At 34.8% G+C, this 22,314-nt stretch overlaps 2 protein-coding genes across 3 annotated transcripts; one reads left to right on the top strand and one right to left on the bottom strand.

The window, feature by feature from the left end:
- Nucleotides 1–162: 162 nt before the first annotated feature.
- On the top strand, nt 163–5,635 carry LOC102585542 (peptide methionine sulfoxide reductase A5). 2 transcript variants are annotated; one of them, XM_015304762.1, is made up of 5 exons: nt 163–639; nt 1,935–2,047; nt 2,139–2,283; nt 5,025–5,222; nt 5,312–5,635. In XM_015304762.1, the coding sequence occupies exons 1-4, from the start codon at nt 337–339 to the stop codon at nt 5,220–5,222; spliced, it is 759 nt and encodes a 252-aa protein (XP_015160248.1). In that variant the 5' UTR covers nt 163–336; the 3' UTR covers nt 5,312–5,635. The 2 variants fall into 2 exon arrangements, with proteins under 2 accessions (XP_015160248.1, XP_006340723.1); XM_006340661.2 differs by having other exon boundaries at nt 5,299–5,635.
- A 4,893-nt stretch (nt 5,636–10,528) lies between these two features.
- LOC102598674 (zinc finger CCCH domain-containing protein 45-like) lies at nt 10,529–13,340 on the bottom strand. Its single transcript, XM_006340876.1, has 4 exons — nt 13,326–13,340; nt 12,360–12,542; nt 12,143–12,267; nt 10,529–11,891 (listed from the first exon to the last, which is right to left on the bottom strand). Exons 1-4 carry the CDS (start codon nt 13,338–13,340, stop codon nt 10,529–10,531), a joined length of 1,686 nt encoding a protein of 561 aa, XP_006340938.1.
- Nucleotides 13,341–22,314: the final 8,974 nt, after the last annotated feature.

The raw sequence follows: 22,314 nt of genomic DNA, 5'->3' as shown, positions 1-22,314 counted from the left end.
AAAATTAAATTACTTTTTCTTTTCAAAACTTTTATTAAATCTAATAATTAGTGTTTGTGAAATATTTTAAGAAAAAATGAGAGAACATTTTTGATAAATTACAATGAATTAAAATTCTATAAAAAAATTTAAGAGGTTATTTTTACGTGCCCAAATATAAGGAACCATTTTCTCTCTAAAGAGAGATTTGATGGTATTTTAACAAATCGGAATTGAGAAATTATCGGACAAGCGGAGCTGGCAATTCCAGCGAGAGCGAGTGAAACTATTCCCCCTCGAAAAAATTCGCCGGAAAGTGGGCGTGATCGGCCGGCTTCCCCCCCTGCATGTGTACAGATGAAAGTCGCTAAGAGCAACTACTTCTTTTCATCTTTTTGCTTTCATTTCCTTTTCACGATCATTCTGCTGGCATTGAATCCAGTTCTGAGCATCCGATTCCCAGATCGGATCCCGGAGGTTCCACAGGATGCCTCTAATCAGCCATTACAAACTGCAGTTTTCTCTCTCGGAAGCTTCTGGAGATCGGAAGCGTCATTTGGCTGCTTAAACGGAATCGTAAGAACCACTGTCGGTTATTCTGGTGGTTCAAAAGCCAATCCCGAGTACAGAAATTTGGGCGACCACGCTGAATCTGTACAGGTATTTGTTTGATCTCTTTCCTTATGTAGACTAAGAACTGAAATTGATTGCCACATCATAATTGTGCCTTAATCGCCTGTAATTGACATTACTCTAATGTAATGTGTTCGCCAGCTTTTCTTTTAAAAGCCTTTGCTGCGATCTGTTGGAACATTTTCAGCTATGTTGACTCCATTGCGAAAAGAAAAATTGACAGTTACAATTAGGTTTTCGGGTAGACCGTAGACCAAACCAGTGCCTTGTATCTTCGTTATGTACATAAATACTACTAGTAATTAATTTTCGGTAGAAAAAAGTATTGTGGAAGCATCTCTGGTTATAAAGTGGAGTATGGAAGTTATTGTGTATGATTACCAATGACCATCTTTGAAGAAACACTAGGCTATAGGGAGTATAAACTTTTTGTGGTTATACAATAAACTAGAGTATGCCGAATCCAGGAGCAAGTTTGATCAAAATTCAGTCGCAAAGATGTATATGAGGGACAAATTGCTGACAGCTTGAATTGCACTTTCTATGAAATGATAGGAGTGACATTAGCTGAGGTGGGAAATGAGCAAACAGTACTCTAATCAGTGGTTATCTAATCCAAACAATATGATAGAAGAGTCAGCTAATACATATCTTACACATTTTTACTGTCTAGCTGAGTTAACACAAGCTAAAGTGCTAAACCTAATTAATATCTCAATGACCAGTTAGTCCCATTCTAATTTGTAGTTGCAGACCTTTTGTCTTTGTCTTGTATAATTGCAATGTGAATGGAGGGGTTACAGTAACATGCTAGCATATTGTTCACATGCTACTTACCGAACGGAATGAACATGAAGGTATAGGTTTAAATGTTATTCCAAGTGCTTTAGTTGAAATTCCCCTGTTTCCGTCTATGTCATTGTGTGTACTAGATATGATATCGTTTTGTGCCTTTTTGGATTTGATATATATCTTGTCGGATTTTTTCTTATAGCTTTTAGTTGCTGCTACGTATACTTTTGAAATCTAATTCTTTGAGTTTTGTGGATAGTGGTTGATGTAATCTTGTTTTACAGTTTCCATTTCGTTGACATTCTAGTCTTGCCTGAAAATGTTTGAGGTTCTGAATGAGCTTTCCCGTCCCTTGTCTGGAGTAATTAAATGTATACCCATGGTTTGTTCCCGATTGCTTCAACTAAATGGATTATAGGTTGAGTGGCATTTTAAAATTTTCTTATCTTGAATTTTACATTAAAAAAATTTGAATGTTTCATTTATCTCCTATTCAACATGTTCAATGTACTAAATTTAATTTCTTGTAGGTCGAGTATGACCCCCAAGTACTTGGTTTCAGACAGCTATTGGAGGTCTTCTGGGCTAGCCATGATTCCAGGCAAGTCTTTGGGCAAGGTCCTGATGTGGGTAACCAGTACAGGTATGATCCTTGACTTCAACCTGGGTTCCTTTTTTACTTGAGACTGAAGACAAACATATGAAGAGCAATGTTATAAATCTGCCTAGTGCAGGTCTATTATTTTCACAAGCGGCACTGAGGAATCCAGATTGGCTGCTGTTAGCAAAGAAAGAGAACAATCAAAGTCAAAGAGCAGCGTTGTTATCACTCAAATTCAACAGCTTGAAGCTTTTTATCCTGCAGAGCCTGAACATCAGGTCTAGTATCCATAACTACATTATGCTGATACTAATCATAATTTCTAAGGGGTTTAGTACTGAATGTTTGTTGCACTTCCTTTCTTTATCAAAAAAAGGGTTTAGTACTGAAGTTTCCTGCCATGGTTGATTCTTACCTCCATAAAATTCATAGAGTTATACATGGTGGGGATTCAGGAGATTCCATTGATGCAATGCCTCTCTTGACAGTTCAGATGCAAAGGGGAAGAAATAGTATGGGTTTTATCTGGAGTGATATGTACACATATATTTGCTCAAGTGTAACTGAAAAATCCTTGAGTGTCAGCTGGCACGTGGTCTGGAATTCCGTGGAAAATGGGCCCATCTCTTTACCTCTCTCCACTTAAGTATAGAACTTGTGTGCAATAAGGTTCTCACCTTGTGACGTCTGCCTAAACCACACATCACAAGTTGACTCTCACGACTAGACCAAAACCCTGGTACTGTTATTTTTGGAGTTTATGAGGATTGCAAAAAAAAATGTATTGTGCCTTTAGGAAGAATTATATGAGGTAAGCAGGAAACAGAAACATCTGAACGGGATCTTAATCTACCTGATTTGCAGAAAGAAAGAGTGGAGTCCAAAGCATTGAAAAATGTATTGGATGACTTCACAGAATTCATGTCCAACCAAATGTTATCGGTATGCCCCATCGCCGGCGAACTTTATGTGGAGGAATAGAAGGATACATCCCAAATAGACAGGATATTATATCTAGTGATAGGAGGAGAATTTTCAATTCAAGGAACCTTACTAAGTGCTTTTGAGAGGCCTTTTACCCCTTGACCCGATTGAGAAAGGATTAGCTTTGATAAAGAATCTTTCTTGTATTCCTATATATTCTATTTTTTTCTTCTCCATTCCTTCCAATAGCTAAGAAACTTGAGAATCTATGAGTACTTCCTTTGAAATGGAACGGTTAAAAATGTACATCTGGTCTGCTAGAAGAGTGTCACAATGCCAATCAGAAATAGGGGTTTGGAAATTGGGAGACTAGCTATTTTCAATTGGATGAATTCTTGAGCTCTATTGGATAAATCAACATAGAGATTTGTTTTCCAGATGACGTCAAAACATCATCAGTTATGAGTGTGTAAAAGAGATTATGTAGATAAGCTTTATCCTGATTCGTAGGGTTCTTAATAAAAAATTGGAATCAAGAATCATATATTATTCTGGCTGGAGTCTCATTTGACGACTCTTCCTTAAACCATGGAATTTCCCCTTTTATCCGTTTCCAATGTGAACAAAGGTCATGACTGCAGTCTCTTTGGAACATCCAACAAAAAATGTGAATGAAGTAAGAAGATTCCATTAATAAGGCATCAAGAAGATGTAATACATGCAAAAGAGATGTAGTTGGCTCACTACATGAGTAAACTATGCCAAGACCATGGATCTAACCAAGTAAAAAAATTTAACAATTATACTTACAGGGGTTAGGGTGCTCTAGTTAGAAGAGCTAACTAATCATCTAGGGAAATGAAAGTATATTTATAATAGAATACTTGTGTATTTAACCCTATCTTGGTGTATCTTAATAAAATATTTGATTTAGAACAGTTGTGTATAGTAGATACAGATCAAATTGTAGATTTGATAGGAAGTTTGTAATTGACACTTTTTGGTGGTGGCCAACATGCCCTTAATGCTGAAGAATACAACCTTACCAGTTTCAAAAAAAAATAAAAAAATATTTGATTTATAACAGATAAATGGTTCAAGGAAAATTTTTAGGGACTTGCACCATATTGGCCTATTTCCCTGTTCTCATGTTATTTTGATCCTTTATTCTAACCACCAAGGAATTTGGTACCCAGATTGCTTTAAAAGTTGGGATAAAAAAATCTAAGCAGGCTAGATGATGTGGTATATAGACAATATTTATTGCAATTTTTCTTTCATGTGAAAGCAAAGCAAATGGGAAACATGTTTGTCTATTTAGGGGAAATCTTTTTGTGAGGAACTGCCAAAATGTTAACTCTCAGAAAAAGTTGCTATAGGACTACAGGAGAACCAAAAAGGAAAAAGAAATTGTAGGTTACCTTTTTTTTTTTTAATAAGGTACAAAGTACAAACAACATACTCATACTCAAGTGTAATACCACAAGTGGGTTTGGACTACTTTGATTAGGTAAATAATTTTATTGATGATGGGAAATCCTCCCGTAGACGAGCAGTTTACCAAATGGTAGAGAATCTACATCAAACCATGATTCTTTACAGATGATATCCACTCTTCTTTACTAATTGAAAAAACTCATTGGTGCACCAAAAAGAAACTAGTTATTCTCTTCCCCATCAAAGGCTCTCCTATCTCTTCCCTCCATTGCTCTTCAACAAAGATTCACTACTGGCACCAAACGTGTCTCTAAACTTTTAGTTTACTGGACCATTTGGTTTCACAGTTTGTTACAACATTTAGATTTTTAGACACTTGGAAAAGAAAGACCTTTTCTTGCCAAACGTTTATTTCTTTAATTATTTTTTAGGAGTGAAATCAGGAAACGAGAAAAATTATTTCTCTGAAATAGAAAACCCAGAACTTCCCCAGAAACAGAGCCACCTTGATTTTGTGATTTATCATTTATTGATTCACAAATAATGTGGACTTTTTTTTTCCCTCATGTTTATAAATTCTTCTTTTTTATTCGACTGTCATTGCTCCAATGATCATTTGAAGTACATGACTGACAAATCACTACTGTCCATTTTTCAGAAATTTGAGCTCAAGCGGAACCCCTTCCTACTTCAATTGATGGGAAACTTGCCTGAGGAGGAGCTTGAGAGATCAACGCTGGCTACAAAACTAAATGGCTATGCAGCAGAGCTTTGTTCATCAAGAATCCAAAAGCGGATTGATGCAAAGATCAATGATATTATCAAGAAAGGTTGGCCCATTCTCAAAGAAGTTTAGGTATACATCTCAAGGTTATATGAGATCCTGCAGACCTTTGTTAATGTGTAGAAACTGAGAGTTTCCTTTGCTGAAGTAATGTCTTGCAGATGACAGAATACCTTCATGCAAATTCATCCTCTACATTATAGGTTCTGAAGTCTGAATAGCGAGCAGAGACCTTTTTACAGAGATTAATCAAAATTTGTTTGTACAATCAGAATAGGTTGATTGGAGTAGACTGAGCAGATGCGTTTTTTGGCGGGGATTAATCAAATTTTTTTGTACTATCTGAATGTTCTGTATAGGTAATAGGTTGATTGCACCAAAACTGAACATTATTGTGATATAAGGCTGTGGGACCTTAAAATCATGTTGTTGTAGTACTTCATAATTCTATGAATGCCTGGCTACCCCGTTTTCATGTTGTAGTAGTTTCATTTTGCAAATACATGTACTACTATTTATCTACAATCAGGCACCACATTTAGCTGATTGGATTAATCTTGTTATAAATTTGACTAGTTTTCGGAGGGTTTAAGAATTTAACAGATGTTAAATTTTCTTTTTACCTGTCTTAAACTGCTGGCTAACGAATTGTGGTAGAAGTTAAGATTTGATTGTCCGTAGATGAACAGAACCAGCAGCGGAGAGATGATTATTCTAGTAGAAAAGTTGAATCAATTCCGTCAAACCGATTTACCAGTTCGTTTACTTTTTTTTATGTGACAACTCGAAAGGAATACGAGGGAATTTACAAGTGCTCCTATTTATTCAGGTTTTAGGGAAAATGCACAAGTACCCCCAGCTTATGTAAAGCCTAGCTGGGGATTTACAATCAAAATCGTGAATCAAGGGAAAAGTCGTTCAATATTTGTGCTAAAAGCTCATATACTTTGATGTTTATCTGTTCATCTTCCTCAATTTAGTTCAGGTATGTTTGATTTTACCCTTTTGAAAGTTTATTTTTGATAAAAGGGAAAATGCATAAGTACCCCCAGCCTATGCCCAAAATCCCTAAGACACACCTAACATTTACTAAGGTCCTATTATCACCCTGAACTTATTTTTTAATTAATTTTTTATCATTTTTCGGCTTACGTGGCAATATAAACCAGATAGGTTGAAAGCTTTGTTCAACATGCGCTGGACCCCACTTTTTCAACTTTCTAAAAAGTAGCTATCAGTTCAAAATAGCTTTTACACTTCCCAAAATTTCAAAAAGCTATCACTTTATGTTTTAGACAAAAATATTATTTATAATCTACTTTGTTAATATATTTTTAGTTAGTTTATACCTTTCAATGTTTATATATTTTATTTCAACTTTGGGCTTGTAAAATTTTGTAAATATTATATATATAATTTTATTTTATTTATAGATAAAAAAATATTACTTATTAATCTACTTTGTTAATATATTTTAGCTAGTTTATAGTTTTTCAATGTTTTATATATTTTATTTTAAATTTGGGCTTGTAAAATTTTGTAAATATTATATATATAATTTTATTTTATATATACATAAAAAATATTATAACTTTGTTAATATATTTTTAGTTAGTTTATATGTTTCAATGTTTATATATTTTATTTCAACTTTGGGCTTGTAAAATTTTGTAAATATTATATATATAATTTTATTTTATATATACATAAAAAATATTATAACTTTGTTAATATATTTTTAGTTAGTTTATACCTTTCAATGTTTATATATTTTATTTTAAATTTGGGCTTGTAAAATTTTGTAAATATTATATATATAATTTTATTTTATTTATAGATAAAAAAATATTACTTATAATCTACTTTGTTAATATATTTTTAGTTAGTTTATAGTTTTCAATGTTTATATATTTTATTTCAACTTTGGGCTTGTAAAATTTTGTAAATATTATATATATAATTTTATTTTATTTATAGATAAAAAAATATTACTTATTAATCTACTTTGTTAATATATTTTAGCTAGTTTATAGTTTTTCAATGTTTTATATATTTTATTTTAAATTTGGGCTTGTAAAATTTTGTAAATATTATATATATAATTTTATTTTATATATACATAAAAAATATTATAACTTTGTTAATATATTTTAGCTAGTTTATAGTTTTTCAATGTTTTATATATTTTATTTTAAATTTGGGCTTGCAAAATTTGTAAATATTTTATTTTGTATTAAGATCCGAAGTTACAATTATATTGTTATAGTTTTCAAATTTGAAGTTAACAATTTACTTTGTAAATATTTCGTTTTGTATTCAGTTTGACTGTATCCTTTAATCTTATTAATTTAACATAATGAACGTTGATATTTCAAAAAAATATATTTTGTACTCATGTGAATTTTACCGTCTTTATGAAAATTTCTATTCATTTAACGTTTCTTAAGTTTAGCTTATCACACAGGTAGGTGAAAATATATTTGATCTCTTTTTCAAACACCGTTAAGTTGTAAAAAACCAAAAAACCAAAAAAACCCCGAAAGAACCGACTAAAACTGAAACAAAAAAAACCGACTTTGCGTGGTTTGATTTGGCATTTAGATTTAATAAACCGACATAATTGGTTTAGGTTTTTTTTAATGAAAAACCAAACCAAACCGACCTATGTACACCCCTACTTCTAAGTCATCAAGAATCGTGGTTGAGTTCAAAGGTTAGTTTTTTCTTGATTTTATTTTGTTAGCTTTTCGAAGAGAGGAACAATTTTACTTATGATAATGGAGGTTTTTTTTTCCAAACATGAAGAACAATAATAAACAAGAAGACAATTGAGTTAATACTTATTTTTTTCAAGTTTATTTTAACACATGGCCAATTTTTATTGGTCAGTGCTGTCTAAAAATTGCACCCAAGCGCCTAACATAGGTGAAGTCACGGACTCAGCCACGTAGGCCGAAAAGTGGTGAAAAATTAACAAAAAAATAAGTTTAGGGGGGGTAATAGGACCTTAGTAAAGGTTAGGTGTGTCTCAGGGATTTTGGGCATAGGCTGGGGGGTACTTATGCATTTTCCCCAGGTTTTATGAAGTAGCAATTCTGTCAAACCCTGTTACAAATCCATAGCTTATAATTTGTCAAATCTTTAACGTCCCAAATGTTCGGTTGAAACTTTGCTTTTCGCTAGATAAGACGAATTCAAAACTTGAATTTATGATTTTCAATAATTTCAAATAAAAATGAAAAATACCTTTAAGTATGTATCCAGGGGAAACAAACCTCTTTAGTCTTTACAAAAAGGCAAGCTAAGTTTAAGTGAGTTCCTTCCCTATAACCGGATCAATTGATTGGTTTGTTAGTAGATTCTCAATAAATAATTTTTATATATATTTGATAGATTTCTCAATAAAAATGTAAAGTTTGTGCAAAAATCATTCCCGAAAACCCTAATCTCGGCTTGCCTAATGCATGTTACCTTTTCTGTGTGATTTGTGAGTTGTTACATAGGAGCGGGATTTTACCTTACAGCGGCGAATTTTCCTTGTCATAAAAAAAACAAAAAACCTAAACCTAACCCAATAGCCTAGATTTGCAGGCTTGGCCGCCATGCTTAAATTGTACCCGAAAACCCTAACCTCGTTCTTATCGCTCTGGATTCCGATCTATATGACCTCCGGGCGGTACAAAGTAAACCTCTTCCATAGAAGCAGGTAGTAACCTAACCTTTAAGAATTTGTTCAAGGGAGGACCCTCTGATCTATCAATGGAAAGATCTCCATGTGTGGCGTGATAAGGAATCCTAGAAAATATCGATTGAGACTCCCTCCACGGTCCCACGAAGATCTCTACATACTTGTCCAGGACAAGTAAGATCTTCGACCTGCGTGCCTGGGAGCAGCTCAAACAAAGAAGAGTCTGGTCCGGTCTGAATTCAGGCATGGCCTGCCCGTCTGCTGCTAGGTCCAGAAAAATCGCTGGGCAAGGGCGCCGCTATTCCCCTTAATGAATCGAACGGTCTTTCGACCTTCGTTTGATTCCGGTAGCCTAGATCCGCCGGCTTGGTCTTCATGTTTAAATTGTGTGATTTTGTGAGTTATTACATAGAAGCGAGATTTTACCTTACAGTGGCCCCTGGTTTTCCTTGTCATAAAAAAAAAAAAAAAAAAAAACTAACTCGATAGCCTAGATCCCCAAGTTTGGCCGCCATGCTTAAACTGTTACCGAAAACCCTAACCCGGTAACCTAGATCCGCCGGCTTGGCCTTTATGTTTAAATTGTTCCCAAAAACCCTTAGCCAATATCCTAGATCCGCTGACTTCGCCATTCATACTTAAACTGTTCCCAAAAACCCTTACTCGATACCCGAGATCCACCGACTTGGCAATGCGTACTTAAATTGTTCTCGAAAACCCTAACCCGATACCCTAGATCCGCCGTTGCCATTAAGTATGATGGCCAAGCGACTTTGCAGATCTGAATCAACTGCAGTTCTTGCATATTGCGGTGAGCTATTTACTAGTTTTGTCGGTGACCTTATCAGTGATCCGACTTCTTTATTTCTCCAGAAAAGGGGCATCAAGTTGCCATATAAGTATTCAAAATTTGAAGGGATCTGAGCAAACCCAAGTTTCTCCTAAAGTACCCGTTAGTTACAGCTCTGTTCCCCAGTATATGCCTACATTAAAAAATATCGGCACTCAGACTGAAATTTTTCCAGACCAACCAGCTAATGAAAACCATGAACCCAAGTATGGAACAATATGCGAAAACCAGAATATTCCCCAGCTCAAGTCTTAAGTTTCTGGAATTCAGAGTTTGTAGGAAATTGTGGCAAGTCATTATTAGTAACATTTCTCACTTATACAGGTATGTAATCATCTCATTATTGTTGTTATTCTCTAGTACAATTTTCACTGCCTTCAAAGAATTTAATACACTTAATTTGTTCTGTCAAATGCTTCCATACCTATTAATTCCCACTGAATCATATTATAAATCAAATTATCATCTTAAATTTATTGTTGATATCAACAGTACATCACTTTTATGTTTTCGTTTTTAAAGTGGGGGAGGGTTATAGCCTATACCATATTGCAATTGCAATTAGGAAAGCAAACAATGATTTCAAAAAAAACTTGTCGGAATAGAAATATTGTCAAGGCAAAACAATGCTTCATCCAAGTTCAAAGTTTCAAAGGAAAACTCCTTCCAAGTTTTTCAGATAAATTCTAAAGTTTTAAAAGTCTGCGTATCAAAATTTCCCTCAAGGGAAAGGCAAAACAGAGTGCTTTTGTTTAAACAGTTGTGCAACTGCCTTTCTCACTAGTTTTCTGTATATAAAAAAAAACCTCTTTGAGTCATGTCATGTTAATGTTCTCCACTTTACTTCATTCTCTTCGAATCCCGACCTTTCGATCTCCCCCCAGACCTCTTTTTACCAGATATATCATGCAAGAAGCGATAATAGGAACCATTATGGCATCCCTTAGGTTTATTAAAGAAAACACAGGGTGTCAAGCTGTGCGGAATTGGTTTTTGGTTTTTTAACAAATCTGTCCCCCGTGTAGTACCATGAGGATTCGTATTTTGTAAGCTTTCATCAACCATAGGCTCACTTTTTTCTCCACGTTGCTTGATCAGGGACTTGTAGTAATTGATGATATCCTTGTGAAGAGGGCTATGACTAGTCATCGAGGAGGAAGGGGATGTATGGCCAACATTTGGTGAAAGAGACAGATTAGGCTGCAAGCTGGTAGGACCATATCTAGAAACCAACTCAAAATTAACTAATGGCTTTCCTCCTGCATTGTCAGGTACTCCATATTTGCTAATCAGTTTCTTAATATTTTCCAGATCAAGGTCTGAAGAGAAGTAGGTTAGTGACTTACTCTCTCTAATGTTTGCAGTTTCTACCTGAGGAGGGGTCCCTTGTTCATTAACCAAATCACTTTTCACAGATGTTTCAGGCTTAGTCATTATCAAAGGCACAGATTTTGCCATTGGCTTTGGCCCAAAACTTTGTCCAGATCCTGCATGGGGAGCTTGGCATTCATTAATGGGCTTGTTAATTACCTTGTCCGGTTTTGTCCTGGTCAAGGGAACCAGTAGATCCACTGGCCTAGACATGGCAGTATTGAGAGAAACAGCTACTGCAGCAGCAGTTGCAACATTGGTATTCATGCCACGTTCATTCATCAACTTTGGTATTTCTTCTGGGTTGAGGAGAAGCCTAACCAATAAGTTGGTATCGATCCGACTACCCTGCTCTTGACTTTTTGCAAGAGCAGCTACAGCTGTGGCTACGTCAACTGTCAAATCACGCGTGGATGGAGATTCGGTGATAGGGTTGTGCTTAGCAAGTGCCATTCCAGAAACTTGAGACTTGAGCTGGGGAATATTCTGGTTTTCATATGTTGTTCGATACTTGGGCTCATGGTTTTCATTAGCTGGTTGGTCTGGAAAAGTTTCAGTCTGAGTGCCGATATTTTTAAATGTAGGCCTATACTGGGGAACAGAGTTGTAACTAACAGGTAGTTTAGGAGAAACTTGGCTTTGCTCAGATCCCGTTAGATTTTGATATCTTGAATGATATAGTGGAGTAGATTGCACATTAAAAGGGGTCTTTTTAGAAAAAAAAGAGTTTCTCGGAGGTTTTCTGGGATTTGGAAAGGTTGACAAAGACTTTGGAAGCGATTTTCCATTATCAGGTAGCTTTTGAGAAGTAACTATCTTGACAGATGATGTACTGTTAGGTAGACATGCATCTGGCGATTTGTAGCAGATGGTTTGGGCTGGAACTTCTACATATACTTCTTCTTCTTCTATAGGAGTGGTTCAGATTACTGGAGTTTAGTCATCATCATAACTTTGTTCCAGGTCAGACAAGTTGTACGGATTGTATGGAAATTAAATAAGAAAAATAACAGATTAAAACCAAAGTAAATTAAGACAATGAAAGCTATAAGCACAAGAAATATTAATCCAAAAATTACTTACTTTGGAGGAATTGCAGACCGATTAGGGAAAACCGCCTCAATCACCCTCCTTTTCCTATCCTCCTGCTTACTGGTTTCTTTACTTTCTTCACCAGCAACCACTAGCCATTTCTCGTTCAAATGGAACTACAAGTAACAACAATAAATGGGGTTATTGTGACAATGTGTACATAAACTATTCAAATAAAGGCAACTCCAATCATCTAAACTTAGATTACCTTGGGAGGGCATTTCCATATAGCCAAAGATTTGGAAGAAAGTCTCTCTTTAGACTTCTTCAAGCAATATCTTTTTTCAGATGATGATCTATCAATGCTTTGATGCGTCTGCTTTAACTGAGTATGCTGTTGAGATCTGCTGCCAACTTTTGATGGGCAATCCTCTTTTCGATAATGTTTTACCTGTTGAGTGGTAAATTATACAAACTCTTTAAGGAGAAATTTGGAAAAAAACTAAAGCATATCAATGTTCTTGATAAGTAAAATTGAAAGCATGTCAATTTGACATGTCCTTGATACTACACACTTAGAATATCTCCTTGGGAAATGAAATATACACTAACATCATAAATGTAACTCAAGCATTTAGGTGCCTCGATAGCTCAATTAGAAAATCAGATGCATTCAACAACCACTATATTCCAACATAGGTGGTTTAAGCTCCCTCATCACCGACTGAGGGTTTTCCTCTTTCCGGTCTATACTGTGAGAGTTTCTTCCTCTTTAGGGGAGGTTCTTTTCTTTTGAAGATTAGCTACCAAAATCTGCAAAATCTCAAATCAATCTAAAATTATCAAGAGTTTTCCTTTGTGGCTTTACTGGGTTACATCAGCGTTTCAACAAACTCCAATTGGAGAGTAAACCCTACAATTTGGAAGATGACAGAAGAGATTACCGAACGGCTACATCAATTTATTCTAACGGAGGAAGAAAATGAGGTTTATCTATTGAAATTCCAGACATCCAGTCAAGCTTGAAGGAGTGTGAGGTAAGTCTTTTTGGTAAAGTGATATCGGATAAAAAGGTTAACTGTCAAGGAATCAAGAACACTATACCTTTGGCTTGGGAAACCCAGTAGGATTGAAAATAAAGGAAATAGGATATAATTTTTTTTAGTTTAGTTTTAAGGATAAGGAAAGTATGGACAATATAAGATTGGGTACACCATGGTTATATGATAGATACCTCCTTAATGTTCATCCTTGGGAACTACGATTGAAAAGTGATTCCGTAGTGTTTAATGAATGTAATATGTGGGTTCAAGTTTGGAACGTCCCCTTACACCGGATGTCAGGGGACGTTGGGCGCAAAATAGGGCAAGCGTTGGGAGGAACTATTGATGTTGTAATCCCTGGAAATGGGAGCAAGGAGGGACGATATAGGAGACTTAAGGTCACGATGAATATCTCCAAGCCACTGCCTAAAGGTAAATTAATCAAATTAAGAGGGGACACTACATGGGTTGAACTACGATATGAGAATCTTCCTTGTGTTTGTTTCTATTGCGGTATACTAGGACTCAATGAGAAAACTTGTGTCCAAAGAGCCAAAGATATACTATCAGACACACTAAAAAATGATCAATTTGGGGCATGGCTAAATGCAGAGAATCGTGTGGCTTCCGCAGATTATCAAAGACATAAAATAGTGCATAGTACCGAAGGGCATAATCTGATGAAAAATAAAAATTCCAAATTGATTGAGGGGAAAAGAGATGTAGGAACCGGAAAAAGCTTGATACACATACAAGAAGGAGTTGACTTGACTAATACACATATAGGTATAAAGAAAGATAATGCCTATAAATTATTGTCAAAATGAATGCAAAGAAACTGTAGGTCTTAAGGGAACTGACGAGGATTCCTTGCACAGAAAAAAATCAAACCAATTGCAGCCTATGGAGTAGCAACTTATGAATCAGAAGGGGGAACTTCTGTTGCTAATAAAACCCAAATTTTGGATATTGGATTGGGGGAGGAGGATAAGTGCTCAAAACTACCACTTGATAAGAATACATATGACGCCACAACAAACGAAAATGAAGATGCTGCCCAGATGAATACAAAAGATCTAACAAAAAACATTAACCAGGGTATCATAATCGCTAATCAAATCGAAGGCCATAAAGGAATCAATACCATACAAGCTGGAACAAAAGATCAGGTATGTACTTTTGCTTTTGACGCTGCTTATCTCAGTCGTTAGCATTTGAACATTGTAATGAAAATAATAAGTTTAAGCAACTACGGAATGACAATTAGAATGAAGGGAAAAAAAGGATAAACTGGAAACGGAGGGCTAGACTAGTTGGTGTTTCTGATAGTTTAAATAAGGACACAAAATTAAAGATTGTTAACGAAAATTGTGGTGAGCTTGTTATTATAGAGGAAGGAATACAAGCTACAGGGGATAAATGAAAGAATGATAATTCTTTGAGTATTGATATAGCAACAAAAAAGAATAAAATCATGGCGGAGCGAGAGGCCAACCCTAAATGGCTTCCCTTTTCACAATGAGGGTTATGGTGTGAAATTGTTGAGGCCTGGTGGGATCCTTGACAGTTCCCTTTTTGAAGGATACAATGCGTCTTCACTCTCCAAGTATAATTTTCTTAAGTGAAACAAAAAATAGAGAAAGCACGGTTAAGAGGGTACAAAGACAAGTAAATATGGTGCACGCTGTAACTGTGGAGCCGATGGGATTATCAGGAGGTCTAGCTTTATTTTGGAATGACACTATCCAGGTATGTGAATCACATTCTTCTCCTTTTATATCACAACTTTGATACAAGATGGCTTAGCTGATTGCTAATATTGGTGTATCTAAGTATAGTTAGAGTCACTCGTAGATATCAGATGCAAGAATTAGTTAAAAATGCATAGATTGAGGTGTTTTGTGGGTCATAGCTGGTGACTTTAATGATATTATTGATGGATCGGAAAAACAAGGAGGAAGAAGTAGAGATACTTGGACCTTTAGAGACTTTAAGAATTTTATATGGAGGTGCAATTGACTTAGGTCATAAAGGAAAATCTTGGGCATGGTGGTGTTACATGGAAAATGATGGTATAATCCAGGAAAGGCTAGATCGTGTCTTAGTCTCTCCTAATTGGAGAATTAAATTCGAGAATGAGAATGTGCAACATATTGAAACTGAGGCATCGGATCATTCTTCCTTGATGTTGTCTTTTGATATGGATCCAATTAGGAAGAAAAAACGGTTTTACTTTGATAGAAGGTGGATTGAGCGTGAAGGAGTTTAGAATATTATTTCAAAAGCTTGGTCGTATGATTGTAATGGCTTTGAGCAATCTCAAGTTAGCTTTAAAATCACACATTATCGTAGATCTTTGGTGGCTTGGCGGCGGGGGGGAGGGGGGTCATGGTAATGCAAGAAAGAGAATTATTGCCAATAAGGGAAAGATTACAGCCCTTAGGAACAACACTAGTAATTTTGACTGGAGTAAATTAAGGTTACTGAAAAGGGAACTAAGCAAAGCCTATAACGATGAAGAAACCTTTTGGAAACAGAAGTCTAAAGCTTTATGGTTGCTTGAATGGGATAAAAATATTTCATACTTTCACATGGAACCTTGCAAAGAAGAATTAGAAATATGATAAAAGGTTTCCAGACTAGAAATCCTTTTATTCCATATTAGAGTAGAAATCCTTTTATTCCATATTGGAAAAGTTATCGTGGGTCTTGTTCTGGCAAAGATCACCTTAGACTTTGGGTATCTGTTCGCGGATGACTTAACTCGTGCTATGAATCAGTTTTACTCTCCTCCGTTAGGTGAAGGATGGTTCAGTCAACCGCCAACCCGTCATTTATTTCCTTCAATAATGCCTTCGCTTCACTTCAAGACGCTATTTACCCAGGCTTGACGAAGTGAAGCTGTATTGAGAGAATCATTTTGTCTCAATCAATGGATCTATCTTTATATTCATATATATTACTAATAAAAGTGGAATTCTATAGTGTTGTAGCGTAGCAAGAATCCCCAAATCCTTGATTTGGCCAGGAAAGACTGCACTGCTTTGGGCCCAGGAAGTGAAGGGAATGAGCTCAGTTGCTTCTCCTCCACACTTCTTTTTCTCCGTGCCCGTACTGCATGCGCTTTGCGCGCCATTGGCGTTTTGCTCTCCTGTTATTCTTCATGAATAAGGTCTTATTACAGAATCTGCAGTTTAGAAAGTATCCCTAGACAGATCATTGCTAAGAGGAGAGCTGGGAATTTCTTGTTAATCAGGTGGGAGGTGGGTGGTAGACCAAACTGATATAATCCAAGAAGTTGAGCAATATTATAACAATTTATTCTCTACATCTAACCCGACACACTTGGACTGTATTTTGAATCATGTTAAAGTGACTGTGAGTGATTCTATAAATCATAGTTTAATTAAGGAAGTTGATGATGAGGAAATAAAGAATGCGGTGTTTGCGATGCATCATCTTGAAGCACCAGGTGTTGATGTTATGACTCTTTTATTTTTTCAAACGTATCGGAATATCTTATCAAAGGAAATCTGTTAAAAGTTTCTTTAGTACAGGATATCTACTTCCTACATGGAACCATACTTTAATCACTCTAGTGCCCAAAGTTAAAAGCCCCACCTTAGTTTCGTAGCTTAGACCTATAAGTTTATGTTCTACCTTGTACAAGATTATTGCAAAAATTCTAGTTGCAAGAATGAAATTTGTTCTAACTAATGTGATATCCCCTACTCAAGTGGCTTTCATTGGTCATAGACAAATAACTGACAATGTTATTTTAACTCATGAATTTATGCAGGTTTTAAAAAATAAACGCAGAGGTAGGCAAAAATATATGGCTATGAAATTGGATATGTCGAGAGCCTATGACAGAGTCGAATGGATTTATTTACAAGAAATGCTTTTACGTATGGGTTTCCATAAAAGATTTGTCAAATGGATTATGCAATAAATCTCTACACCTACTTATAGTTTTAATATAAATGAGGAGATAGTTGGATCAGTTAAACCTACCAGAGGGATAAGACAAGGGAATCCACTATCACCATATTTATTTTTAATATGTGCTGAAGGTTTATCTACCTTATTGAACATATTAGAGGAACAAAATGAAATCCAAGGGCTAAAGTTGAATAGACATGGCCGAGCGTGACTCATTTATTTTTTGTTGATGACTCATTTATATTTTGTTCAGCTAACAATCAAAATGCAAGTTGTGTAGCCAATATCTTAAAGAAATATGAACGAAGCTCTAGGCAAGTGGTTAATCTAGATAAATCAGTTATCTGTTTTAGTAAAAATGTGAGAGAGGAGGAGAAAGTTGAGATATCCTCGTTGTTTGGACAACGACAAAGAAATGACATGGGTATGTATTTAGGCTTATTACCGGTTGTTGTGGGACGTTCCAAGAAAATGATGCTAGAGTTTATAACAGAAAGAGTCAAGACGAAAATAAAAGGATGGAAGGGCAAATTTTTAAGTACTGGGGGAAAAGAAATTATGCTTAAGTCCGTACTAGCAGCGATCCCTACATATGCTTTGTCTTGTTTCCCACTCCCTGATGGTCTGTGTAATGAAATTACATCCCTCTTTTCAAATTTTTGGTGGGGACAAACAAAGGAGAAAAGAAAGATGCATTTTGAGAAATGGGATAGATTATGTGATTCTAAATCAATAGGAGGATTAGGCTTTAGAGATCTAAAAACTTTTAATATGGCTCTATTAGCTAAGCAAGCTTGGCGAATTCTATCGCAACCAGATTCTTTAATAGCAAAAGTTCTTAAAAGCAAATATTTTCCAAACTCAACCTTTCTTAAAGCTTCAACATCATCTTCTGGTTCTTGGATATGGAAGAGTATTTTGTGGGGAAGAGATCTTTTGACTAAAGGATTAAGAAGGGAAAAATATTAATGTTTGGATTGACCCTTGGATACCAAATAATAATGGCTTCATCCCTGGGCATAGAAATTTAGGTTTAGTAGTATCTGATTCAATTGATAAGAATATGTACTCATGGGAAATACAAGAGTTAAATCCATTGTTTGAAGCTGAAGATGTTAATGTTATATTGTCTATCCCAATTTCTATTGCAGGTTCTAATGATAGGTTAATATGACACCATACAAAAACAGGAAACTATGAAGTTAAGTCAGGTTACTACATCGCAAATGATTTGATCGGTAAGACATTGAAAAATTCGGAAGCTCAAACGAGTTGTCACTCTTTTCCAAAATGTTTTTGTGACTTCCCGTGGAAGTTGGGAGTTAAAAATAAGCTTAAACACTTTTTGAGAAAATGTGTACTTAACTCTTTACCTGTCCATAGTAATTTAGCAAAAAGACTACAAAATGTAGATGAGACTTGTAAGATTTGTGGTCTTGGACCTGAAGATATAGAACATATGTTATTCAAATGTCCTCGATCTCAACTTGTGTGGAAGCAATGTCCTATAAATTGGCCTGATATAGGAAATATTACTGATTTTTCTATCTGGTGGTATGACTTGTTCTTAATTACCAATCTTTTCCTGAATTTATTGACTTGTTAAACTTGAGCACTAACATTATGTGGCAAATAGTTGGTTGTTTAATCAGGAAAGGTTAGAACCAAGAGATATTGTTTCTAGATTTGTTTGAGTATGAGGAATATAAAGAGTTACTAACAAAAAGTTTTTCTTCTTGTTCCTCTATAAATCATCCTGTGATTAAACTAACAAAATTGCAAGATGACATTTTATTATTTACAGATGTAGGATTGCAGAATGATGATGGAAGGGCAAGTATCGGTATTGTGGCTTTGGATAGCCTTGGGAACCTACTTCATGCCCATGGATCCCCAATCCAATCTGTTGGGAAAGTCATGACTGCTGAAGCAATTGCTATTGGGAAAGCTCTTGAATATGCTATCAGTAAGGGATGAAAGAGAGTGAAGATTTTATCAGACACTAAAAATGTTGTTGATATGATTCAGAAACGAGTAACAACTTCATGGGAGATTGAAGTGTTGTGTGAAGACATTTGGAAGCTTTCAAGCATGTTCAATCATGTAGAATTTATATATATTTCTAGATTTGTGAACAAAATAACTGATAGTTTAGCTAGATACTCCATCTCTTTGCTGAAGGAAATCTCTTGGGAGAAGTTTTTCCCAAGTTGGATCATCCAGGATGCGAAAGATATGTTTAAACAATGTATTCCGTTGATGCAATAATAAAAGGGGTTCTGTTTCAATGAAAAAAACAACAACCACCTTTTGAAGAGGGATTAGAATATGGATTAAAAAAAGACTATTTAGTGAATAATGATATCTCAAAGGTCTAAGTTGAGTAATTTTATTGATACAAAACAAAATCCAATGACTTTACTATATATATTCCCAAAGTTGAGTAATCTTTAGAAATATCATCTCTCTGAGAGACAAATATTTGAAATAACCCTTGTTAAATATTTTAAGTATTAAATCTTCATTTGACATATGCTTTGATAACTTGAGGAAAAAAATTTACATTTGATTCTATCAAAATGAGTTGGATTGGTTCTGAACTCCATGATTTACTATAAGTAGCTACTAGGCCATAAATTTGTTTTTGACATATTTAAATATTATAGAAGTTAATTATGTTTATTTAGATTGGCTTCAGATAAATTTTGATTGTCATCTTGAAACTACACTTGTCGGGCATATACCTAGACTCTACCTAATAGGGTTGAGTCGATTCGTGCAACACCATGCGGAGATGACTTGAACATGAGCAAGTAGGTTCTATGATATTTGTCAAAAAGTTGATCACCTATTTGGCCTTGGATATTGTGTTGGTATTAGTATATTACTCCCCAATAAAGGTACAAAAGATTTGAATACGTTTAGATCTAGGCGGCCGAAAGTGATTCTTATGATTCAATTCAATTGAAATGGGATTTAATGATTTTATTTAAATTATCTTGTGAATGGAATTGAAAGTATGTAAGGTTGAGTTGAAACAAATTTACACTAGATCCTCCATCTCAAATGTAAAACAAATTATTATTTGATATTTAATGCATTTTGTTCTATGTCAAATAATACTTGCATTGATTTCCTAACAAAGTTGGTTGACACTTCGTTGTGTTTCTTTGTGGCATTCATTCTCATAAGGCTCTTAGAATTACATCCACCGCTCTCTCTGTGAGTCGAGCCTCCTTTTCAATCGGTCTTGATTAGTTCCACCTCTTTACGGGGTAATATCACTAGTAGTTGTCCCAACTTTTAGTAAACCTTAGTCAATAATACTTATTTGAGTATTGTGATGGTGTACTCAACCCTCTTTAAGGGCCCCTCTATTTTCCATATTTAAGGATGAGGCGTGGCAATTGATGAGTGGACAAGGCTAAGGTTACTCTTTTCCTGAGATATATGTTGAGGCACCACTTTTATTCTGTGTTAGCTAGTATATGTTCTTCTTTTTTCTTTAGTCAGAAATTGTCCCTATTCAATTATCATATAGAGACTCCATAGATCGATAGTTGTGTTGGGTCGTAATAATAGAAGTGTACATGACATACATGGAAAACCACATTTATTTTTCTCATGAAATTATCATGTATAATTTTAAATTTGAGAACACTTCATGATTAATTTGAGAATGTATAAAAAATTTCAAATGGTTTTCGCGGTTGGTTCAAATGCGATTGGGGTGCATCATACGGGTTTGGTTCGCTCTTGTCAATTAGTGTGTTGAATGCTAGTCACATAGATTTAGGACATGATAAGTACTCTTTCAACCAATAGGTCACCCAAAGTTTCTTTTGTCTATAGGGATTCAAAGTCTCAAATAGTTATCTCAAAGGCCATTGCCTCTTTCCCGGTATGTTTCAAATTTCATCAAAATCCTTTTTTTTAACTCTTTTGAGTTTTGTCCTTGTCTTTTGATAGTATCGAAATCCTGAATTTCCCTTTCCACTTTTTTCTAGATTCCATCGACTCATTCATAACAGAGGATCCAAACTAGTTAGCATCATTTTTTCCCCAATTCAAACTAACAAAAGAAAATCATAGAATTCTGCAAGCAAATTCATCTGTGTGCAGAGACACACATACTAGAAACATAGACCAACCTGAAATTGATCCATAGTCGTATAACTTATAATGAATAAAAATAGAATAAAAATAAACATCACTCAATGAAGAAATTCTGTTTATACCTGACAAAAATCAGGTCCAGTAGCCCATGAAACCTTCTTCAATTTCTTCAAAGTCATGATGAAACACTCAAAATTCGCCTTTTCAGGTGATTATCTGTCAATGCAACTCTGAAACAGAAACAGAGATCGGAGTTTATCAACAAAATAGAAGCCTGGAACCCTAGAAGCCGTGAAGAAAACGAAGAGTGAAGAGGGATGCACCGCTGCGGCCTGCGTGAGGGAGTGAGTAAATGTAATTTCTATGTTTGAATTCTGTCTGTCCCAGGAAAAATTCGTTACATGCCTTTTCGTATTTAACCGCCTAACACCTCATTACATGTCTTTTTATTTTTTCATTTAGGGTTAATTAGACAAAAATACCCCTATACTACTACTTAGTTACGGATAGATCCTTTATATATGACCCCTATCAATTATATCTATGTAATTATTATCCTCCGGTTCAATTTTGCTTGTCATTTATTCTTAAAATAAATTTTTATTTTTACTTATCACTTTTGACATATCAAAAAAGGACAATAATTATTTTTTCATATTTGACTCTCAACATTAAATACTTATTTTTCAAGACATCAGTTAATAAAGAATAGTTTGGTAAAATATCTATACGAATAATTATTTTTTTAATGGATGTGCCAAATCAAATTGTGACAAGTAGAAATGAATAGAGGGAGTAAAACACAAATTGAAAGTAATTATAAACAATAAGACAGATTTATTTTTATGAAATTTTAAAAAGAAGATAAATTTTCTTTTGTTTATAAGACAGATTTATTTTTATGAAGTTTTAAAAAGAAGATAAATTTTATTTTCATGTCTGACTAAAAAAAAAGGGGAAGACATTTTTTGAAATATTTATCATTCAAATCTCATAAACAGAAACTGAAAATAAATCATATCATCTCATATCATATATCATATATCATATATATTCTATTTTCTACTATATTATAAAAGGGAGTTTAGGCCCAAGTATAATATATAATATTCAAGATTGGGA

Source organism: Solanum tuberosum, unplaced genomic scaffold (genome assembly GCF_000226075.1).
Source record: "Solanum tuberosum cultivar DM 1-3 516 R44 unplaced genomic scaffold, SolTub_3.0 scf00020, whole genome shotgun sequence".
NCBI lineage: Eukaryota > Viridiplantae > Streptophyta > Magnoliopsida > Solanales > Solanaceae > Solanum > Solanum tuberosum.
The sequence above is the reverse complement of the archived record's forward strand: the minus strand, read 5'-3'. Positions and strand labels throughout refer to the sequence as shown.

Excerpts from the sequence above, each read along its gene's own strand:
- LOC102585542 (XM_015304762.1), top strand. The coding sequence starts at position 337 with ATGAAAGTCGCTAAGAGCAACTACTTCTTTTCATCTTTTTGCTTTCAT. Across the intron at positions 2,048-2,138 it reads GATGTGGGTAACCAGTACAG|GTCTATTATTTTCACAAGCG; the intron begins GTATGATCCTTG and ends TGCCTAGTGCAG. Across the intron at positions 2,284-5,024 it reads CTGCAGAGCCTGAACATCAG|AAATTTGAGCTCAAGCGGAA; the intron begins GTCTAGTATCCA and ends TCCATTTTTCAG.
- LOC102598674 (XM_006340876.1), bottom strand. Across the intron at positions 12,268-12,359 it reads TATGGAAATGCCCTCCCAAG|TTCCATTTGAACGAGAAATG; the intron begins GTAATCTAAGTT and ends TGTTACTTGTAG. Across the intron at positions 11,892-12,142 it reads CGGTCTGCAATTCCTCCAAA|TACATCATCTGTCAAGATAG; the intron begins GTAAGTAATTTT and ends TCTACCTAACAG.